General features: G+C 45.6%; 1 protein-coding gene across 1 annotated transcript in view; it reads right to left on the bottom strand.

Annotated features, from left to right (window-relative positions):
• The window catches only part of GNA13 (G protein subunit alpha 13), a 29,262-nt gene extending 14,465 nt beyond the window's left edge, over positions 1 to 14,797 (bottom strand). Inside the window, 4 exon segments of the mRNA XM_029960101.1 lie at positions 12,037 to 12,263; positions 14,501 to 14,657; positions 14,659 to 14,724; positions 14,726 to 14,797. Of these exon segments, the coding sequence (XP_029815961.1) occupies positions 12,037 to 12,263; positions 14,501 to 14,657; positions 14,659 to 14,724; positions 14,726 to 14,797 (522 nt within the window).
• Between the last annotated feature and the right edge of the window lie 5,132 nt (positions 14,798 to 19,929).

The following is a 19,929-nucleotide window of genomic DNA, read 5'->3' as shown; positions in this document are numbered from 1 at the left end:
AAATATTTCCTATTTTATTTAATTAAAAAACCATATAAACACAAACAAACAAAAACAACACACAAGAAAAGCTTTTTTACAAGCCTAGTTAAGAGTAAGAACAGGCACCTACAATGTTTTTAGGCTGGTGTGTACATGCCTGAATTTGACACACAAACCAAACCCATCCATAACATGGGAAAAGCAGCTTGAAGGAAGATGATGGAGGAATAACCAGAGCCTGGAAATTCTGCACCTTGCAGCACCCTAAAAATGCTTAGAGCACACACTCTGTTATGGACAGGTTTTTTCTGATAGAGGCTTAATCCAGAAAAATCCATAGCTGAGGATTTTGGCAAAGAAACTCCAACAACCTTTATGTTCTTGCCACCCCACCCCAAGCTGATTCAAAAGCAGACTGACTGCAGATCAATAGTGCTGCCTCTGAAGCTGCACCAGATGTCTTCTGAAATGTCAGTAATAAACAGAGCTAAGGAGTGGAGAAACATTTTAGTCAAATCAATGCAGATTTCCAGGGTGAGAGATACGAGAGAGCACAACCTCCTCCACCCAGACAGGGGATGTCTGAAACGTTACACAAAAGAAGGAGATGATCCAGATGATATATTTATGCCATGAATGCATATCCTAATTATATTAATGAGCTCAAATCCACAATTGTCTTGACTGTTAGACCAGAAGAAGTTTAACCAAGTCTCATGTCGAGACATTGGACTGGTTGGGTTTTTTTTACTGGTCTCGGAGATAAATAAAATAATCTTGGTTCCTTCACAGCTTTCAGGTTTCTATAAATTAATTTCTTACCAGTCCCTCCTCCCAGTGCTTTCTAATGAGGATTCCTCTTTCAAACATACCTCACTCAACAGACTAGGACAAAACTCCACCATCATACTTATACCTTGTTTACTCAAGGAACTAAATTTTAAAAATATATTTTCCCTATTTTATAGCAGCAATCCAGCAATTTGTTTGGAATCTCCTATGATGAGGGGAAACAATTTGTTTCTGAATTGCCATTCTGTGCTTCAACATTTGATATAACACTCTCTCTTCAAGCAGCATATTAGCAGTGTTTTGGGAGTTTACTATAAGCATATACATTAACAAATTTTTAATAAGGTGCTGAAGGTATTAGCGGAAAGTGTGGAGGTATGCAACAGTATCTTTACTCACCAAACTGCAAATCTGGGTCAAAATATTTGAGTGTGCTAACACAAAACACATTTCCTGGCGAGATGTTTCCTTTCTCTAAGTGTTAATTATGGCCAAAGTTACGTTAAAACCAGGACAAACTGGCACTCCCACCAAAGCAGAGCAGTCCCCATTTATTCCCACATGAGCATTACTGTGGCCATGTGCAGAGCAGCCAACTGCTCCATGTGAAACTAATCCCAAACTCCCCGAAAAGGAAGGGCAAACTGCTGGGAAATGGCATTGCTGCCTGTGGAAGCATGAATGGCCCAGCCCTAGAAGGGCTGGAGCACAGACAGTGTGTGTCAAGACCACACATCTCAGATCTCCCAGCTCCTTTCTCTCCAGCTCAACCACCTGAATAGTCGCTTAAACCTGATCTGCCCATTTCAAAGATAAAGTTCAGTGCCCTGGAATTAATTCCTGTTTCTTTGCAAGACTGGAGAGTTCAGACACTTGCTGATCCAGGAGCACAAAATAATGCTGCTCTCCACCAAAACACATCACAAATGCGTCACAGCTCGTCCCACCTCCGAGAGCACAAACCTATTTCCTCTTTCCAGCCTCGAGCTGCGGCTCGAGCCGGGTTTGACTCTTTTCAAAGCCATCAGAACTGCGTCACGCCGGGTAGAAGTGAAACCTGGCCCTGTGTTCGGTCACACAAACTGAATATCTGCCCTAAAAGAAGGAAAAGGTCCAAGTCCTGACTCACAGAAGCAATCTTTTGTAAAACCCTGTGGCAGCAGAGCTGGGCCACAGTGGGTGGAAGGTGCTCATTTCCAAAAGCACCGAAGGGAGGAGTCACACCAAGTTTATTTCGTGGCTGACATTTTTATCTTGCATAACAGTATTAACAAAGAAAGGTGAAGGGGTTTAAGAAGGGGTTTAACCCAATAATATCCCTTTAATCTATTATCCCCTATTTACCGTGTAATCCAATTAATCCATAATTCTCAAAATGTGGATAACAAATGGATGAAGACAGAGCACGCCAACCTGGGCTCCTGTGCTCCGACTCCCCGGCAGCACCTGCCACATCCTGGGAGCTGGGAGTGACAGAGGGGACGTCACCAAGTCAGCCTGGAACTAGATAATCCCAACATGCCTCTGGCATCAGCTGCTGCTCCTTCTTGCACCCAGTTCAGCTCTGCTCTCCCTTCCAAGTGCTCCTCACTCAGCTCACCTTGGATTTCCTCCCATCAGAACAGCATTTCCACAGTTTCATATGCAACATGCCATCCTAATTAAACTAATTAAAACTCTAAAAAGAATTCTAATCTGCATAGTAGTGTACCACAGAGGAAACTGTTCCAGTTTTCAATTACTTTCCTAAGAGGGAAGAAATTCAGTTTCATTTTCCTTAGCTAGGTATAAACCCCCCCTCTCCTAAAGGAATTTAATTGACAGATTCTTAACAAGACTTGCTTCAAAATATGCAAATTCACTACAGCTCTTAGATACGAAACAGTATCCCATTAAAGTCTACAAAACTACAATTTCTTCCATGCCAGACACTCTGTTACCATATTGCTAATTCTGAAAGACTTCTTGGAAACCAGGATGTGCCATATTCTAGAAACGGATGAAAAATTTAAGAAGCTGCTGAGACTCTTTCCAACAATTAAAAGCCCTAGAAATGCACAGCATTTTATCCTAGAGTAAAGAAATTCTTTACTGTGAGGATGCTGAGGCACTGGAACGGTGGAAGTGTTCAAGGCCAGGTTGGATGGGACCTGGAGCAATCTGGACTAGTGGAAGGTGTCCCTGCCCAAGGTAAGGGATTGGCACAAGATGATCTTTAAGGTCCCTTCCAATCCAAATCATTGTAGGATTCTCTGGTATTCCTTGGGATCAACAATGCTTCCAGATAGGAAGCAAACTCAAGGCTGCTGCAGCCTCTTCTGGAGATCAGAGCCAGGATAAGGACCACAATAACTGGCACATGGGACACACCACAGCACCAGAGCATCTAACCAAGAGGCTGCTGTTTGCCAGAACTTCAACAGAAATTAACCCATGAAAGCAAATTAGGATATGCTGTCCACAAGGATCAGGTGCACTCTGTTTCTCCAAAAATCTTTTTATTCTCTCCCTAAGTATTTACAATCCAAACTCCTCTACCAGAAAGTTTACTTTAGGAAAGACACTGATACTGCAAAAGATTTTCCAATTTCATTGATGAAACCCATCTTCCAAGTCACAGAACACACAGTCCCAGAAATCCTATGAAAACATGCACCGACCAAGGCGAAACAGCCACCTCCCAGTTACTATTTACACTCTGGGAAGCATCTATATAAACCTCGAGATGTTTTGCACACAAAACAGACTGGAACCAGACTGTAAACATTTGCTCTTCTTTCAGAGCACTGACCCACTGGCTCCATGACTTCATGTGTTTGCAACTCAAACTGCATTTAATCTAACGCTGGAGCAGTGGTGAGTCTGCAAATCTGCCATCCATCACTGAGAGCTTTACTTGCTTCCAAGTTGTACAAGGCCGGCAAAGGCTCCCAAAAACATGACCAACATTTGGCATGTGGAAGCGTATCAGCACTAAAACTGGCCATACTGAACTTTGGGATGCTTGAAAAGTCCATTATTGCATAAACTCTGCACTAAATCACAGCATTCAAAAGCAGAACCCTGAACTGGATCCCAGTGCATTTCTCTAGGATTCAAAGTACATTTGGTTCCTATTTCAGCCTCATGAGAAATCCAGATGACCAAATGCTTTTTAGTTCCTTCCTCTGCCTCAATTAGCAGAATCCATTTCAATTAAGTTCTGGTATTTCTGTTGGCAAATGGTGATGTGCTAATAAACCAGCTCTGCTTACAAGACATCTGACAAAACTCAGTGGTAACTTATTGGGTCTTGTGAAAGATCTACCTGTACCATTAGCTGAATGCTGGCATCATTAAAAACTGCTAAAAGCTGTCTAAAGAGCTCAGAGTAACAGTAAAGTACATAAGAATTCCTGAACAGCAACAACATCCAAGAGGCTGCAAACATGTCCTGTCACTTACAGAATTTTGTACTATAAATTAACTAAAACTAGAAAGAGTAGAAATTACTTATTAGAGCAACTATATAAGTGTTTGCTAATGGAAGTAAAAGGTCCTGATACCACCCACATGTAAAATGTTAGTAATCAGCCTGCACTGAGTTGTTTTAAGCACAGTTCTGTGTAGATATTTTGCAACACAGATGGTGTCAGTGCACTGTGTTTCCACGCCTGGAAATTCTGCATCCTCTTTATTTGGTCACCAGTGGGTGATCAAATACCATCATGTGCCCAGAGAGAGAAGTGCTCCGGGCAGGCTGCCGAGATCCCATCCGTTTGTTTAACATTATTTCTCTACATCGTTAAACAAAGGAAAAAGATACAGAAACTCATGTGTGATCACACATTCCTGTACCCTTCATCCAGAAAATCTGGGATCTTTTCAGTTCCTTGGTTAAGTCACTGAAGAGGAGTGTGATATTCCAATTCCTTTAACTGAGGAGGCTCTGAAGCACTGGGAAATTTAAGGCATGAATGACCACGGTGGAGAGATGGGTGCAACATGGTACAGTGAATTGAGTGCTGGGAAAGGCAGCTCACTGCCTATTATAACCCAAAAATTTCCTTCTCTGTAATAGCTGAAGTTGTCAGTTATTGTGATGATAAAGGATTCAGGGTGTTTTCTCTATGTAAAATTTCTCAGCTTTTCCAGTTGTATTACCTGATGTTTCTTGTCAACACAAGTGGAGAAGATACTGCAAGTAATTAGGACCTCTTTTAGCTGGTGCTGAAGCCTTAATTATTTTCTTGATCACCATTTAAATTCAACCCATCAGGCTACTTTGGGGTAAAACATAAGGATGAGTCTCCAGGATTATTCACATTTTTATTTGGATTAAATACCTTTATAGTTTGAGGCTGATGAGTTAACTAATAATGTGTTCCATGGCCCATTCATTCAGCTTAAGATATAAACAAAGTCTTCATATTCCAGAGCAATACAAGATACCACTCGGTATCAAGTGGCCTCCATCAGCCTGTTGTCCTGTAAAAGGGCAGGCTCTGCACCTCTGAAATTATTTGTGATAAATTCAGATATTATCAAGGAAAAAAGTGGCATCAGACACAATGCTGGAGTGGTAGAGTTACTCTATGGCTTTTCTTACGTAGTCAGGTTGGCTGCACTCGGGTTTTCTCACATTTTCTTAAGCAACTTCCTCAGCTGCCACAAGCTGAAGTTTCCTGCCCCTTTGCTACTTCTGCGTGAGAGGTGCAGTGTGAACCCAGAGCATAAAAATAACATTTACCATTAACTGAAGTTTAGGACAATAAAGAGCCAAAACAGTCACCCAAAACAGCCCAAGTGCAATACTTGCTCCGTGAGGCCAGACTTAACCAGCCTCTCAGGTTGGAGTCTTACAGTAAACTCAAATTAGGGAACAGTAGCACAAACCAACACTGCACCTGGCACAGCATCCTGAAGGATCCCATATTTACATATGAAAAAGATCACCCCATATTCTTTGCCCAGGTGCAAAATACAGAGACAGAAGATCACAGATGCATTTGCACCACATGTTTTGCCAGCACGGAGATTTGCTGACAGCCACGAGTGCTGGGACTGTGTAAGGTTTGTGCTTGGGAAGTCCTTCCTAAATGGACAGAGAACGGTGCAGCCACTGCTGTGTTTAAATTCCAAAGTCTGTAAGGAGGCAGTTCCACAGGTACCAACATGTAGCACCTTGCAGGTGAGTAGCCAGCACGGAAATGAGCTCGGAATGAATGTTTGTACCGAGGTCTCACGTTACACCGTACACAGCAGGAACAGCAAAAGCTCCTCTAACACATTTGCACCCATTTAAAACCATCTGCTGGGAAGAGGTTCACACACTCAAGATGTGAATGTTCATATTCAGAAGAGCATTTATATTTTATACCGATTTAATCAAAGCTCAGCTACAGAAATCCAATTTTTTGCAAGAAGTAGGTCACACTTTAGGCTTCTGCAATAAAATGTTTAGGAAACTAAGGCACATGACTATCAACAGGACACAGCTTGTTGGAGACACAGTATGTACAAGAACACATCCCTCTGCTCCCACAATGTAATTCTTCATTTTAAAAGTAGTAGTTCTCCTTAAACAGATCATATAATCCCCAAATGGTTTGGGGTCAAAGGGACCTTAAAGATTGTATCATTTCAACCCCTCTGCCACAGTCAGGGACACCTTCTAGTAGACCAGGCTGTTCAATATCTGAAATGAGTTTGAATTAGGAATCCCATCCTCGGAGATTGCACTGAAACCAGGCAGAAAAGGCACACAGGGCTCCAAAAGGTTGCTGGCATTCCTGGTTGGAAAACAGCTCATCATGCTTCTGTCTGGCACATGTGTGCTGAGATGACATGTCCACAGCAAGACAGCTCCTACTGAGACCTCTCAATCATGAGCCACATCTGGCCTTAAAGATAATAGTAACAAAAAATAAAAATATAAAGAAGAAAAATAGTAATATTCAAAAAAAAAAAAATAAGGCAAAGATGTTCTTCAGTAAAACCAGACCAGCATCAACTGCCAATACAAGACCAGTCCACTCTCCAAACACTTCAATATTTCACTGCTAACAAGAAAGGTCAGCAGACAGGAAAGGAGGAGTGGTGGAAAGGGAAGAGGGCACTCCCAGAAAAAGCCTTTCTAGGCACAGGAACTCACAGAGGCTGAAACAGAAATTCTAATCCCAATTCGGAAAATGATAAAAAAATGACACTTTGTGTTAAATTAGTATAATAAATACTACAGTCAATTCCCACTACCAAAGCACTGGCACACACTGAAGGGGTTTTGCCACAAACCCTGAATAAGGACACTCGAGTCTCTATTGTTGGACTCTAGAGTTAATCCCTACATGGAGTCTTATTAATACCAACTCAAAGCCAACATTATCTTGTCACTGGGGCAGGAGAAACAGCAATTCCTCCAAGTCCTTTCTGAGGATTTAAATGACTCATTTTTGAGTATGAATTTGTAAAGCACTTTTCTTTCCACGGTTAAAGCAATGATCTTTGATAAATCCTTTTCACATAAAGACCAAAAGACGGCAAGTAGCCCTTTCCAAGGGCTTTATGGAGTCATACTCACTGTTCACATGCCATCCTGTGATCTGATCTTTGGCAGAGCTATTGATTTAGAAAAGAGGGGAAAATATTTCAACACATAAAAGCAGCAGCTTTTTGGGTTTCCACACACAAATTTAAGCAACACTCAACATAATTACAACATTGTATTTCAATAAAATAACTCTGAATTATGTGATTAAGTGCCCAAACAGTCAATGCACGTGTTTACAGAAAGGTTTCTGAAAGTCAATATCACACACATGGTGTAGACACATTAATGAATGGCAGGTAAGATATTCTTTTTGCAGGCCTTGCACTTGGGACTTCAGAGAGATGCTGCACCCTGACCTCACAGCTGTTCCACAGGATGGGCATCCACCCTCCAAAAGGGGAAGATCTCAACATCTGGAAACCTAGTCTGACTTCACACACAACTGACCTCTGCAGGATCCTGCTCTATAATCAAGCACATTTCAAGGATGTGCTGCTTGTGCACGTGAAAGAACATTTAACTCCAGTGTCCATTTGAGGACTCATTATTTCAGCAGAGCAAACTTACTGTTCTCATGCCCAGCAACACTCAGAACCCAAAAAAGCCCAAGGAGAAAAAGATGAAATACAATACAATCTCCCAGTAAACTGAACAACACTTGCCAAACACAGTAATCTGCAACAGCAGAACGCTACAGGGAAACTGCAGCAGAGCTGCCACTACAACTTCAAGCGGAACACGCCTTTTCCTGTCTTCTATAATCTGATCTAGCACTTGCAGACACGTCACAGAAGCAGCAGTGATCCAGAGGTAAGTGCATATCCTATAATCCTTGCTGTACCACCTATGGATGACCTGTGCAGTTCTTTGCAAATATGGACAAAACAAAGGGTCAACCCCTGCCCTCGCATAACAAAAACACCAACAACATTCAACGTAATTTGCAAGTAGGGCAAAAAGTATCTGTCTGAAGATCAACAACTGCTGGTAGCAAACATCCAAACCCACCCAAAAGTTATCTTTAACAAGAACAAATCTAGAAAACATCCAAAGCTTATCATGCATCTGAGCAACTCGGCTCTCATCCCACTTTTCCATTCTCGTTGAATGAGGAGACTCCTGGAGACTACTTCAAAAGGCTTCTCCCTGAACAGCTCTCACAGCAAGTTCAAGAAATGACTGATGTCAGAGGTGCTGTACAAGGCTGCTCTTACTCACCAGTGCCTTCCTCGGTGTTACAAGATACAAAACACCAAACAATGCTCAGCTGCCACAGTGTCACACAAACCTCCCTGAGAACAGCAAACCCTCACAGCCATACACCCTGCAGGATGAGCAGCAAAGCCGGGCAGTGCCCAGGTCAGTCAGTTTGCATGCTGCAGAATTAAGATAATGGGGATGTTTATCCAAGTTATTTCGGGAGATTCTGACCAGAAATCAAGTAGCGACGAGAAACGTGAAATGTTAATTAGGTGTCAGAAAGCGTTGGGCTGGTTCACATTAATTCTGTAACTCATCCGTGTCAGCCACCTGAGGAGAGGCCACAGGAGAAAGCAGCTCAGTAGATGAAGGAGAGAAAGCCTGGGATGAGCAGAATCTCCAGTGTATGCTACAGAGCCAGGACAGCCTGTAGTCAACTGTGTTAGCGGAACAATCACCTGAATGACTTCAGTTTGTAATAAAATGTGTGGCATTATAACATTAACCACCTAGGAAGTACTGAAGTGGCACATATTGCACTAAGCTGTAATTAGCTCTTTCCAGTTTTAAAGCACTACATAAGTGTGACCTAATGAATTTTCATAAATACATGTTGCTCATGGCCAGAAGGTCCCTATTTTTATACCAAGGAAAATAAATCATACTGACAATCCCATGACCACTTGAGTTAACAAAATGAGGAAGGACACTCCAGTGAACTAGGCATGGAAATGCTGATTTCTGATTCCATTAAAATACAACCAAGTTCTGTTTTTTCCCCTTTCATGCTGCTATAAAAAGACCACATTGTTTCTTCAGGCTCCCAGCATCATCTCTGGCATTGACAGTGAAAGATGGTGGGGAAAAACCAAAAAAGCAAGAACAGCTCAATGATCTCTCACAAATGTACACGTATCTTGAAGTTTTAACAATATACATGCAGAAACTTCAATCCTAAACCTCCTTTCTCTGTACTTCCTACCTGCCCAAGCTACAAATGGTTTCAACACTACACACTCTTGCTTCCTTTCCTCCAGAATTTCTATGTAAATTTTGACATTTTTCACTCCATACCCATCACTGCTCCATTTTTCATTTGCTCACCTCTAGCTCTGCCCCAAAGTGCCCTATTGCCATGACAAACAACACCTCCCCAGCACTCCTGCCTGTGCTCTCTTAGCATGAAACATGTTTTTCAGTGCAGTGTCAAACTTGGATTGGTGAAAAAAGTTAAACTCATTTAACAGTCTGCAAAAGAGCACATACAGTCCAGTAATATTCCTCCACCCTGCTCAGTCCCAGCACTTTACACTGCTTTTGTGGCACTTCTACTCATCTAATGGTTGCTGGTATCTCTCCCTCATTACATTTTTTGCCACAAGCAATTGAACTGGAAGCAGAACAGTATTTTCCCTTTATTTTCTACTCTACAGTGTTAACACTTTTCAGTCTCGAGCCTTTACTTCAAGAGTCAGCACTGGACATGACCGATCTGTCTGCGATCTGTCTGAGTCTCTCCCAACTTCCCCCTGCTCTATCTCCTGACTCGGACACGCCTGTCACTCCCTCCTTAACCATTTGTGTCCTTCTTCCTTCTTACAGCACAGACCTAAACTCTCCAAACACTCTCCTGCAAAGCCTGACAGCAGGTACAGCAAAACCCCACATTGCCTCCAGGAGCTTCCCACCCTCCTGCCGCCCACATGGAGCTCTGGCAGAACTTAAGCTGAAGCTCACTGGGGTAAAACTGAGACTTCATGCTTGGCCAGCACAGATCACAGTGCCTGCACTCAACACAATGACATCATTCAGCTGCCTTTTTTTTATTTTTTTTTAATCATGTTTATAACTTGGCATAAATATGTCCGGCTGCGATTTTGAAAGGATTTAGGAAATAAGGCAATGTAAGTATAAATAAAGCAGTTACCTTGCTTTTAAAGATTATTAGGACACCACTCAACCATTAAGAGCACTTAAAAAATAGCCTTGAGTTCTGTCTAGAGCACAACACTACCCATACATACTTTTGCAGAGAATTGCACAAATTTAGGGATCCCCAGAAAAAAAACAGTACCTTTTTTTTTTTCATAAGATTCAGAAGAACACATTCTTCACATCCCACTCAAAGTGAAACTCTGCACATGTTTCAGTTATGGAAAGAACCTACTTCTCAGAGACTCCAGGCGACAGAACAGTAACAGCTCCCTTTCCTTTGCTACACAGGCTCCAGTCACTAAACATGTTTAATCAAAGGTGAAACTGTTTTATTTAACAGATTTTACAACACATCCCTCCAGCACAGCAATTACACCACTAGAATTCACATCTGCACCAGAACTGGATGTTGACTATAGCAGAGCAATTACCCTTTTATGATCCCTTCACAAGGAGCAAACGGTCTCATTAGAAACTTATTTACAGAGCTGAGCTCTGTGCTGAGCAGGTGATAGGCCACAGGAGCACCTGCCCATACTGCAATCTGTAGAAGACATTCCATGATCAGGGCAATACATATTTACAGCATATTTACACAACCTCTTTAAGTCAAGAGTATGATTACACAACCATTCATAATAGCTCAACGGGAGACATCATGAGCTATTGTTCAGATTCACACTAACACAAAGGTTATTTTTAAGACATAAAAACACAAAGCCACTTAGGTTTGAGAGACCTACAAGAACAGATTTAATCTATTTTAAGGTTCTCAACCCCCACCCCCACAAAACCCTATGCCACTGGCATACACAAGTCTATGAACCAAGAAACAACAAATTTAAGTTGAATTTTTCATTTCCTTTTGCAGCATTTGTATGGCAACAGAGCAAAAGGACTTCAGCTGTCACGGACAGTTAAAGCTCCAGCTCAAGAATGAAGAGGTTTCTTTTTCCTTTCCAGTCCCACTACTGAACTGTGTACTCCACATCCCAACCCTGCTCTTAAATTGTATATTCCACCTTCAGCTGAGAACTTCAACGTAACAAAAATCTCATTACATGAGTATTAACACAGACATTCAAAATTAAACAGGAAGTATACAGAGGGAATGTTTGCTAGATTGCTCAAACTGGAATAGAGAAGGGAGTGGTTTTTAAATTCTTCTCATTAACCCATGCATATCTTTTCTTCAAAAAAATCACATTACTATTAAGCCTGCCTTTATTGCAACCCATTTTTTTTTGGTTTGTTTTTTTAAGCCGATGCATTAGTTAACAAAGGGTGGTAATAAACACATGGTGAAAACACTGTGCAGGTATCAGCTTTGCTAGAGAACACAAAAGCCCTCAGTACCTCGGCTTTCCCACATATGAAATGAGGACAATTACGTCAGAATCTCTTTTTTATTATTATTAAAAGAAAAGGGGGGGGAAGTAGCTAAATGCATCTGTGTGCAATACCACAGAGGAACAGCCAGCCACAGAGAAACGCTTCAGATCCACGAGGAGGCGGCTCGAGCGGCGCTTTAGGGAAAAAGCAACGCAGGAACAAGGATCACACGGACCCAACTAAAGGCAGTGAGCCCCAAATCTTACCAGCTGGAACTCCCTGCGCCTGTCGTAGGCGTGCTGGATGCCACTGTCTGCCCACAGGGCCCGGATGGCCGGCAGGTAGTCCAAGAAAACGTTGGTCTCCACCATGCCCTGCACCACGGTGACCGCGCGGGTGTCGAAAGCCATCACCTTGTCTCCATTGCTCTGGTTGGCAGGATCTCCCCAGGGGATATGGAGTTTCTCTCTGGCATCCACGAGGACTCTCACACCTTGAATGACAAGGAAGAGCACCGAGATTAGAGTTTCTCAGCATCTACTGTTTCACCAGCACAGAGTCAAACAATGCACTCCCTCTGCACAAAGCTCGGTAGGAACATCCAGTTCCTACTGGATGGGCTCAAACCACGGCATTTGCAGGGAATATCAAAACTCAAGACAGAACATCACCACAATCAACAGGATAATATCCATAGTGCAAGTTTAACTCTTGAAAAAGTGCTGTTTTTAATGACTAATTCCCCAGTCTGTGCTACCAAATGCTTTCACCTGGCACGAATACAAGACAAATGAAGTATATTTAAGAGTTTATTTCAAAAGATGTTAAACCACCTGTTGGCTTATTTTAAAGTTCCCTATTCTTTGTGTTATCAACTTAATATCTAGTTATATCAAATTATAGTGTATCACTGAGAGTATTTCTATCACTGCCTTGAACACTTTCTGAGATATGAAGATAGTTACTAAAATCACTGCACTTTATAAAAAAATATGATTTTACAGTTTAAGTGCAGAAGGAGTTGTATTACCTACAGACTTTCCCACACTTTTGTGGTTGTTCTGGTAAATATTCTCTAGGAGAAAAAGAGTATTTTAAACTTCTTTTTAAAGTCTTTCTAAAGGACTTATACCCACTGTGCTCATACTAATAAGGGAAATGCAGGGAAATGATTTATAGTACTAAATTAACAGATGAAAAAAATAGAAAGAAAATTCCAGAAATAAGCAACTGCAAAGGCATGGGGAGAGATATAAGGAAATCAAGATATGGTAACAAATGATTGTACAGTAACACACTTGTTCAATGCCAGAGTGTCTCTTTCCATGATTTTTCTACCTGTCAAAGGCAAGTGTTTGTCAAATCTATCTGTGACTGCAGGAAAACAGCTTCCAAAACAGACCTGCAGCTTTTACACGTATACTTTCACAGTGTTCGAAGTACCTTTATTAATAAACTTTAACCTGGCCAACATACACGCTCATGACTTCTACTGCCTTGCTATGAACAGTTTTTCCAGGCTTGATTCATCATCGGGTTTGTAAAACAACTCTCTTTTGAGAATCATTGGATTTCCAGGGGCTGAAGTCTGACAAGGCTTTGTGGTTTTGAGAAAGTTCATTAAGACTTTGTCCAGCTATTAAAGAGTCCAAACTGAAAACCTGATGGGCAATTGGGCTAAGAGATTAAATGAGTGAGGACGACCAATAAAGCTGGGATGACAGCAGTGAAATCAAGCGTCCGCTCCTAAACCGTGTGTGGAGGTTTTGGCAAAGCATCTATGAAAAGTGGCTCTGCCTCTGGGTTCCTGTTAATTGATGTGTCAGCCGAGTTTCCAACACGACGGCAGCGATTCTTCCAGCTCCAGCGCAGTGAAACGCTGAGAGCACAGGGCACGGCTCCTCCTCACGCACTTCCAGGTGCATCTTCCCCCCCATCCATTACCGCTCATTACCGCGATCGCATTACCGGGAAATCACAGAATCACGGAATCAATTAGGTTGGAAAAGATCGCTGAGATCATCGAGTCCAGCCTACGACCGAACACCAACCTTGTCAACCAGACCAGAGCACTGAGTGCCACGTCCAGTCTCTCATTAAACACCTCCAGGGATGGGGACTCCACCACCTCCCTGGGCGGCCCATTCCAATGTCTATTCATCCCTTCTACGAATAAATTCTTCCTGATGTCTAACGTAACCTTCCCCTGGTGCAGGTTAAGACTATGTCCTCTCATCCTGTCACTTGTTACCTGGGAGCAGAGCCCGACCCCCACCTCGGTACAACCTCCTTTCAGGTGTCTGTAAAGAGCGATAAGGTCACCCCTACGCCTCCTTCCCTCCAGTATGAGCCCCCCCAGCTCCCTCAGCCGCTCCTGGTGCTCCAGACCTTCCCTGGAGCCGCTTCCAGCCAGAAGAGCAACGCCAAATCCCGGGAACTCCCAGGGCTCAACCCGCTGCCCCGGGGCCGCCCGCGGGCCGCACCCGGGCGGTGACACCGGCGGGCCGAGGGCTGCGCCCCGAACCCGGGGAAGGGACGAGGCGCCCGCGACGCGCGGAGATGGAAGAGGAGGAGAGAGAGAAGGAGAGAAGCGGCGGCCCGCCGCTCCCCCGGCCCCGCAGGCGACCGCCCGAGCCGCTCCCCCGCCCCGCCCGACCGGGCCCGGCGCTCGCAGGGCAGGGCAGGGCAGGCAGGCGGGCCCCGGCCCCGGCGCCCTCACCCACCACCCACCCTTGATCACGTTGCTGTAGATGCCGTGGCGCCGGAACTCCTCGCGGGACCGCGCGGTCCAGTCCTGCCCTGGATTGGATCGCAAATCTTGCTTCAGGAGAGGTGGACTGGCCCTCTCGCCCGCCAGCCCAAGCAGCAGGATCTTGACGAGGCGCTTTCACGTATCTTCTTCCGGCTTGAGGCGACTTGTCGATCTCACTTGGACTTGCCGGCTGCTGCTCGGCCTTCGCCGCTGCTGTGAGAGGCAGCGGGGAAGCAGCCGGACAGCGCGGAGCGGGGACGGCAGGAAATACGCATCTTAGCGAGGCGCTGCCAGCGAGGGGCAGCGCGCCCGCTCGCCGCGCCGCGCGCGCCCAGCGCCCGCGGCCCATGCGCCCGCCCCGCGCCGGCCCGCCCGGCACGTGGACGCGTCCGCCCGGCCCCGCCTTGAGGAGCCCCGCCACAGCGGCGCCTCACAGGAAATGGCGGGAGGGGCCGACAGGGAGCCAGGGGGGATTGGAGTGCGCTGGGCTGGGGAGCGACAGCAGGGGAGCAGGGATTCCCACCTGCACAGCCCCGACCATCCTGCCGTGTGCCTGAGAGCGTTGTCCAAGCACCCCTTGAGCTCTGGCAGGCGCGGTTCCTTTTACAGAATCGCCGAATCAACGAGGCTGGAAAAGACCTCTGAGAGCGTGGAGTCCAGCCTTTGGTCCAACGCCGCCTCCTCTGTGCCACATCCAGTCTCTTCTTAGAAAACACCTCTAGGGATGGGGACTCCACCACCTCCCTGGGCAGCCCATTCCAGTGCCTAATTAGCCTTTCTGTGAAGAAATTCTTCCTGATAACCAACCTGAACCTCCCCTGGCGCAGGTTAAGACTGTGGCCTCTTGTCCTGTCACTTGTTGCCTGGGAGCAGAGCTCGACTCCCACCTGGCTACAACCTGAAAACCCATTTCAATGCCCAATCACTCCCTCTGTAAAGAACTTCTTCCTAATGTCTGACCTAAACCTCCTACCTCCCTCCTGTCCTACTGCTAGTTGCCTTTTAACTGCACTCAATTTGCTTTTAAGACTTTTTCTCCCTTTTCTTTAAGAAATCCCCCAACTCGCTTTGAACTTAAGCTTGAAATTGAGATTTTCGGCGCCGTTTCTGGAGCAGATCCAGGCTGTGCCCCCTTGCTAGAGCAAGATTGCTCCTGAGGAAACACGCACAGTGAAAGAACATTCAGGCACAGGGTGCTGCTGTGTAATGGAGTTAAAGGTTTATAGTTTCACATGATTATAATTTTACAGTGCTTTGGTAATGGAGAACAAAGTTGAAGGTGGAGAATGACTTCATGGAATCATCAAGGTTGGAAGAGACCTTTAAGATCACCCAGCCCAACCATCCACCCAGCACCAGGTCCAAGATGCCTCTTAAACACCTCCAGGGATGGTGACTCCACCACCTCCCTGGGAAACCTAATCCAATGCCTGACCACCCTAACAGTGAAAATTGTTTTTTCTAATGTCTACTCTGAATCTCCCCTGTCTCAGCTCGAGGCCATATCCTCTAGTCCTCTCACCGTGGGCATGGCAGAACAGACTAACTCACAGAATCAATGTCCTTCCTCAACTGAGGGGCCCAGAACTGACACAGGACTCAACACAGGAGCGGTGGCAGACACTCCTGTCCATGTCTTCCTCCCCATCCCTGGCCCTGGCCTTGGCCCTGGCTTCACATGGGCCTGTTTAGTCTAGAGAAGAGAAGACTGAGAGGGGGATCTCATCAATGCATATAAATATCTCACAGGCAGATGCCAAGAGGACGGTGCCAGACTCTTTTCAGTGGTGCCCAATGACAGGATGAGGAGCAACAGCCATAAACTAAAACACAAGAAGTTCCACCTCAACATGAGGAGGAAATTCGTTCTGTTCAGGGTGACAGAGCACTGAAACAGCTGCCCAGGGAGGGTGTGGAGTCTCTCTGGAAACCTTCAAAACACACCTGGACACGTTCCTGTGTCACCTGCTCCAGGTGACACTGCCTTGGCAGGGGGGTTGGACTGCATCATTCCAGAAGTCCCTTCCAAACCTAACTATTTTGGGATTATGGGATTCTGTAGAAATGAGCCCCAGGCTCAGCTGTCCCTGCTGTGCCAGGTGAATGGCCCAGAGAGGTCAGCCCTCAGTCAGGGGGGCAGGATGGCGCTTGCCAGCTAAGCAGTTTTTGTTCTCGGTACAGAAAGAGAGAAGTTTTTTTAAAACACTTCGAAAAATTGGCACGTACTTCCTCTTTGCCTGTCTCAGAGGAGCTTCCTGGTACTGCTGGGCTGTGGCACCAGGCTGAGCAAACACTCTGGGTCTGGCCTCATGTGGGGCTGCACGGAGACAGTGAGCAAAAGACAGTGGAAATCTTTATCTGTTACTGACTTTATCACATGGAAATGTCACTTTGCCTCAACTGGAAGGACCTTCAAAATCTGTGATGATTATCAGTGTTATCTGCAGTGAGTATCAGTGTTCACACCTTAGAGGATGGTTCCACATGGAGGTAAGTTCCACAGGAATTGTTTCATGTGGCCTTACTAAAAATAAAAAAGGCATTTCTCTTAGGAGAGCAGGATGTGGTATAAAATTAATGCAGTGACCCAAGGAGCACATACTGGTGGTCTTAGCACAGATGTGGAAGCCAGACATTCCTGAGCTCTGGTCTAAGTTTTAAAATTAATTTTTTTACACAACTCTCATCACCAGAACTGCAGAGGTCTCCTGAATTTCTACAGCCAAGTCATCTCAGTCTTGGGTAGTCCCTGACTTCCTCCCTCCTTTCCCCTTCATGTTTCCCTTGGCTGGGTAGCTCTCCAACACCTCCCATGTATGTCATTCCCAATCTCCTGGCACAGGAGCATGGCTCTCAGCGTGCTGCACAGTGGGAGGGGCTATTCCTGTGCTGAGGATGACGGTGTTCCCTGGAGAGGGCTCAGCATCATCCAGGTCAGGTGTTACCCCAGCTGCATCCTCCCACCACAGCAGCTGGGCTTCTTCTCTAAGGCAGAGTGCGTAAAGTCTTTCTCTGTTTGGCTTTTTTCCTTCCTCTTTGCCACCTCTTTCCTTAGCTTTCCTGGAAAGCCCAGGAGTGACAGGAGGCAAATGCTGCCCATTTGTGCTCACAGCTCTTCCCATGTGGCTACTAAGGAAGCTTCTCATTTTGAGTGCTTGTACCCCACCAGGCAGGACAATGAACCCTGGAGATATTCCTTTAACCATTACCTTGCTGGGAGACTTGAGGCTGTCACATCTTTATGCCACAGTTTGCACAATTTTTACTTTTTTTTTTACTGCTTTGAAATCTTCCTAGAGGGAACTGTGTGCTGAAATTGAGCCTCCACTTGCTGCTCTCATCGCTTCACTTACGTTACTCCTTCCTTCCCCTCAGGGCCGTCCCCAGTTTCCTTAGATAGAAAGGCAGCTTACTCACCACATGCCTTTTGTGTTGCATGATTCAGCTTCTGATGTGTGAAGAAGGGGCAACCACGTAGGAAATGTGATCTTTCAGAAAAGGGGGGATTCCCTCCGCAGTGCTTTCCACGAGAGAGACTGTCGAGAGGTGTGAGTGGGTCTGCTGAGAACCATCACAGCTTGTGGGACTTCACAAGGAGAGCAGAGAGGCAAACCCCACCTCTCAATCCCCAGCCCTGTGCAGGCTGAGAGGGTTCTGTGGGCTCTGCAGAGCTCATGGACACGCACCATTGCCCTGTGATGTGATGACTACGAGTGTGTTTCCACTACAGCATCATTTGCCTCCAGCCTGGGGTATGAACATCCATGGAAACTTGCAGCTACATAAATAGCACTGCATTTACAGCAGAAAGTGGGTACTGGGAGGTAAAGGGAACTCCCCAGGGAATGTATTTCTACAGTACCTGTGGGGCAGGAAGGCCAGGATGAACTTGGGGAGTCAGAAATCAGCAGGGACCCTGCTGCTATTGCTGTTCTCCACCACTCTTCCTGCTGTTCAAGTCTCTTGCTTTCTCTACCAGCAAATTCACACATAAACAGCCAGACTCTGTCGGGGCTATGGAATTCTTTGCTTTCCAGAAGTGTGGGTTTTGTGATTAGAGGCCCAGAAGTGTCTGCCCTCGACAAGCCTCTATAATCTGATTTACGTGCCTCATGCTTCACGTGGCAGATCTGCCCAAGAGCATTAAGCATTGGGGTGGTTCACCTGGGCACAGGTGAAATGTGGTTCATCTCTGACTGTTTGGTGCTGTGGGTCATTCGCAGATGTTAATAAAGCTGACTTTACATTGGACATCTTCTATAGCAGGGACACCAGGTAGCTTTATAATAAAGAGAGAAATATCCAGAAGCTTTATTAAAGCTCATCAGAGACAACTAAAAATGGAAAAACCCCACACCTGATCTGTGAAGGAGTGTCTGGGAGATCAGCAGGATTTAAAATTACCGGGATCTTTGGAGCTCAACAAGGCTGAAGAGCTCACACCTCAGCATGAGCTTTTCAGAGCTATTTCTCCTGGATTTCCTGTAAGACAATTTTGTTTCTGAACTCACTTGTAGACCCAGTTTTCAAATGTTTCTCATGAATAAGACACCTGGATTCCTCAGTGGAACCATTAAAGTCAGTATTTTGGGTTGAAATGACCATTTTTATTCCTCTGAGTATGTGGGGCTTGTGCAGTTCGTGGTGATTGATCCTTTGCTTAGGCCAGTGTTTGCACCTCACCTGGAATATTTCTGAGTCCTCCCACCACCACTCGTATAACAAAACAAGTTGTTCTGTTTTAAACTACAAATGGTTCCGAGGAACAGCAGGAAGGAAATCCCACAGCTTTCTGAAGAAACCGGGAAAACAGAGCTCTTGGTTTCCCAGTGCTGCCAGTCAAGTGCTGTCCCCCCGCCCATGGGCATGAGACAGCTCTGTTTTGAGGAAGCACTTTAACCCCATGGTCTTCCTCTCGTCACCATTCGTCACCATTTCCCCACGTGGAAAAGCCACCAACTCCCCAAACTGCCCAGCCAGCTCCTGCATCCACAGCTGAGCTGCTCGAGGTTGGTGGCACTTGAGGGGCAGGACATGCACCACAATTCCCAGTCACAACTCCTTGGTGCCTGTGTTCAGCCCGGCTCCACACCAGGAGTGCTTTGGGGAGAGATTCTCCCCTCTCCAGAGAAACGAGCAGTGCACAGGCACTTTGCCAGCTGCTGCCTCCCCATTCCCAACACCACCTGCTCTGTGAAAAGGGCTGTTTCCAGTATGACTCCCAAACACCTTCCAGAAAGACCTTACACCTTTGTTTTCTCTGTCACTTCAGCTCACGCTGCCCCCCAGCCTGACCCCCAGAGCCAGCTGGGATCCACGGGCTCTGCAACAGGTCATGGCCCCAAACTCCCGGGGATGGGGCTGTCTGCCCTCGGACCCCACACACCCAATAGTGCCCCGGGGGAGC

This window comes from Manacus vitellinus, unplaced genomic scaffold (genome assembly GCF_001715985.3).
Source record: "Manacus vitellinus isolate BGI_N305 unplaced genomic scaffold, ASM171598v3 scaffold_24_pilon, whole genome shotgun sequence".
Lineage (NCBI taxonomy): Eukaryota > Metazoa > Chordata > Aves > Passeriformes > Pipridae > Manacus > Manacus vitellinus.
The sequence above is the reverse complement of the archived record's forward strand: the minus strand, read 5'-3'. Positions and strand labels throughout refer to the sequence as shown.